Below are 3,704 nucleotides of genomic sequence, written 5' to 3'. Positions count from 1 at the left end.
CTTTGATTTTTTTATACTGGTTATAAAAAAAACTATAACTGTATAATAGGCTATAATCAAGGCCGTAACTGGCAAAAAATTTCGGGGCGGGTCTAACATTTTTTTAAATATAGATACTAAACACTTCATTTTTACGTTAAAAATATAAAATTGTATTATTATCATTATTAAAAACATATTAGGTCATTATTATAATATTCAATGTACATAAACATAATAATTGATTGTTTATATACATATATAGACTATTTAACTATTATTCACATTACAAAAGCACAAATCAAAAAAAAGATAAAATATAAAATACAATTTTTTCAATATTAAATTTACAAAATAATTATTAATTTATAGTCTATAAGCATGCAATATGTCGACTATTTTATTATAAAATAAACTTTTTTACTAATATAAAATTTTTATATTAGTAAAATATAGCTCTATCTTTTTGAAGTGCAAATTTATTCAGGACGTCTTCGGGATCCACTTTAATATTTCTATGAACACTTAATAATGCTAGGCCATTTAAACGGTTTTGTCCAATAGCGTTTCGCAAAAATGTTTTCGTCCGTTTCAGCGTTGAGAACGTTCTCTCGGGTGTTGCAGTTGAAACTGGTAATGCAGCTAAAACTTTTAATAAAAAGTATATACACGGAAACAAATCAGAATTACAATTGTTTAATGCTTCAACGGCTGTACTAGGACGATCGTCCTGAGAATGTGAGATCCATTTCCTATTCCATAGTTTAATTTCTGTTTGTAATAAATCCATATCTATATAGTCAGAATATAAATTAAAATCTGAGGCTGATATTGCAGCTTTATAACACATTTTTGGTATTAATAAATATAAAGAAGACAAAACTGTTTTGTGTTTTGAAAATCTATCTTTTAGTTGTTGAATAAAATCGTCATAAAAAGGAATAGCAATAGCTATACGGAAATATTCTTCTGTAGAGTTAACATTAACGTTATTTCTATTTTTTTTGACGTCCAACTAGTCTTGGCATCTTATTTTAAATTACTGTTTTAACAAAAATATACAATTATTATTTAATACAATTTATAGTTTATAAACTATATTCACCGCTAAAATTTTTCTACTTTTAAAAATTTTGGGGGGGGTGTCCGGACCCCTGGACCCCCCCCCTCAGTTACGGCCTTGGCTATAATATTATTTAATTATTATTTATTAGCATATATCGGTACATTATATTAATCTATAATAAGTACCTATAACAAATGAATGTTTTAACGCAAAAAAAATACTGTTCCACTGTACAAACACTAACAAATAATAGCTGATGTTTGAATAAAATATAATAATAACTGATTCTATTAAATTTGTAAAATCTGTCATTGCTTGTTATTGTAAATTTTGCATATTTTGTATTAGATACACATTTTATCACATTGAGCGTACCAGATTGCAATCAATGACAATATGTTATGTGTACTTTTATTTTCGATATCATTTTTGTTAAATAGTTCATTTTTAATGATTTTCAAAAAATAAACTATTTATTCTTTTCATATAATAAGTTGTTTTTTCTTTAGATTTTACTTCCGTAGTTTACGTCATCATAGCATAAAATATATATTTGTGTTATATCACTATCTACTCGGCTACAACTGTAGGTCTAGATTTCTATTTGTTTTATTTTCAAAGGGAAATTAATACAATATATCCCATAATACTCTTGTTATACCATGTTTAATAAGAAAATATAAATATATACACATTTTTTTATAATTTTAGGCTATATTACTTCAGTACTAAAACCTTTGAGCCTATTGTAATAACTTAGAAATAAGATAAGTATAAAAACGACTCCTGTCGATAGTTATATTAAAATCAGATGTTAAACTAGTAAAATTAAGCTATTACCTTCCTCCAGGTGTTCGGAGGGCTCTCGAGATCGTGTATTCGAAAATTAGATCAAATACATCGTACAATGTAATTTTATGTAAAAAGCACATATAATGTATTAACTGCAATAAATATAAAATATTATATTATATGTCTTACATGATCCGCAGTTGTTTGTAGATAATACTGTAGGAGTTTTATGTTTTAGATGAAACAAAGTAATACTTCAAATACAAAAATTGAATTAAAGAACGCACTGATTATTGCTCGCATAAGGAGTCCAGTGACCAGTTGTCGCTCGTTGAAATCGGTTTTTTGAGACTTGAGAGGTTGTTACTTTGGTGGTTGGTGGTTGGTGCTCATGCACTGGTTTAAGGGAGGACATGGATATGCCGACCAGAGAGTGGTAGGTGGTTTTATCATAGGTTTTTCTATTTCCCCAAACTAGATTTCTCTTCGGCGGCAAAGACCTTTTTGTCGGTAACAATAGTTTTATTGGGGATGACCGATTTCTACGAACGACAGTCTGGCCGTTATTTATTATTCTGTAAGATTTTAGTTTATTTATTATAATGATGTGTGAGCATATCATTACACTATTCAATAAATTATTTCATTTTTAATGATAAGTTATTATTATATTTATACTAACTGACCCCGTGCACTTTGTTGTCCTTAAAAAATGACTTTCTTTAAAAAATTGTGATTTTTCAAATCCTTTTGGATGTAACTCGCAGTAGTAAGTGCAATTCAGCCACCCTGGTAGGCAATCCGACTTTGTCGGATCGTGGACAATGTGCGACAGCGTAATATCAAGTAGATATGTATACCTAACATATAAAAATGTCGTGTCACAGTATTTGTTATTGAACTCCTCCGAAACTAAATAATGTTCCAATTATTATTTATGTTTATTATAAATTATTAAAATTACAATAACATATATTATATATATATATATAATAATTGTAATAATAATTAAATAATAATTATTATTAGATATATACATTCGTATATTATGTATGTATAATATATAAATATGAAATATATATATTTTGTTATATTATAATAATTATGTATACATGTATTAAAAATCTTTTTTATTATTATACAATTATTATCAAGTATAAGGCTAAAAGGACTGCATCCTTCCCTGAAATATCCCCGCGTATATACTATAAATGTTAAATAATAAATATAATATATATATTATTCTCTTATTTCTTTTGTAATAAAATAATACCTACCAAAAATCTTAATACAACGAATAACAATAATACTCAGCTGTAATCCATTCTATATTTCTACGTGGTTTTAATATATAATACCATGTTTAAAAAATATTATTAATTTTTAGTTAGATTTATTTTTTTACAAAACTAATTTAAATATTAATGCATTTCAACTATACAATAGTCTATCATGATAACACGGCGTTGTGGATAGGCTTTTTATGTATATTTCTATGTTGTGGTTGTATACTGGTATCACGGAATAGATTAAATGGTGGTGCATTCTATATATAGTATAATATTAATGTACTAAAATAGGTACAGTATACACTTTTTATGTTGGTTTATAATGTAAACTTTATATTATTTATAAATATAAAACAACTAAGTACAATGTTAGGTAACTGAGAATATAATAATAAACAACAGCTTTAAATGTTGAATGATAAATTTTAAATACGATTTAAGAATTAACAAAATAACTTCAAAATTAATGAATTACGTTACATTATCACTTATCATAATGATTAGGTACCGCATATTTTTTTTGTATTTTATAGTTGTTTTTATACCAAAAACAAAATAGTAATAAATAGTATAAAATA

The 3,704-nt window shown here is 25.9% G+C and overlaps 1 protein-coding gene across 1 annotated transcript; it reads right to left on the bottom strand.

Moving 5' to 3' along the window:
- Positions 1-421: 421 nt before the first annotated feature.
- LOC132938125 (52 kDa repressor of the inhibitor of the protein kinase-like) lies at positions 422-829 on the bottom strand. Its single transcript, XM_061004807.1, has one exon. It carries the CDS (start codon positions 827-829, stop codon positions 422-424), a length of 408 nt encoding a protein of 135 aa, XP_060860790.1.
- Between the last annotated feature and the right edge of the window lie 2,875 nt (positions 830-3,704).

The sequence above is a fragment of the Metopolophium dirhodum genome, chromosome 2, assembly GCF_019925205.1.
Source record: "Metopolophium dirhodum isolate CAU chromosome 2, ASM1992520v1, whole genome shotgun sequence".
In the NCBI taxonomy this organism is placed as follows: Eukaryota; Metazoa; Arthropoda; class Insecta; order Hemiptera; family Aphididae; genus Metopolophium; species Metopolophium dirhodum.
Note: the sequence above shows the minus strand (reverse complement) of the source record. Positions and strands in the feature narration are given on the sequence as shown.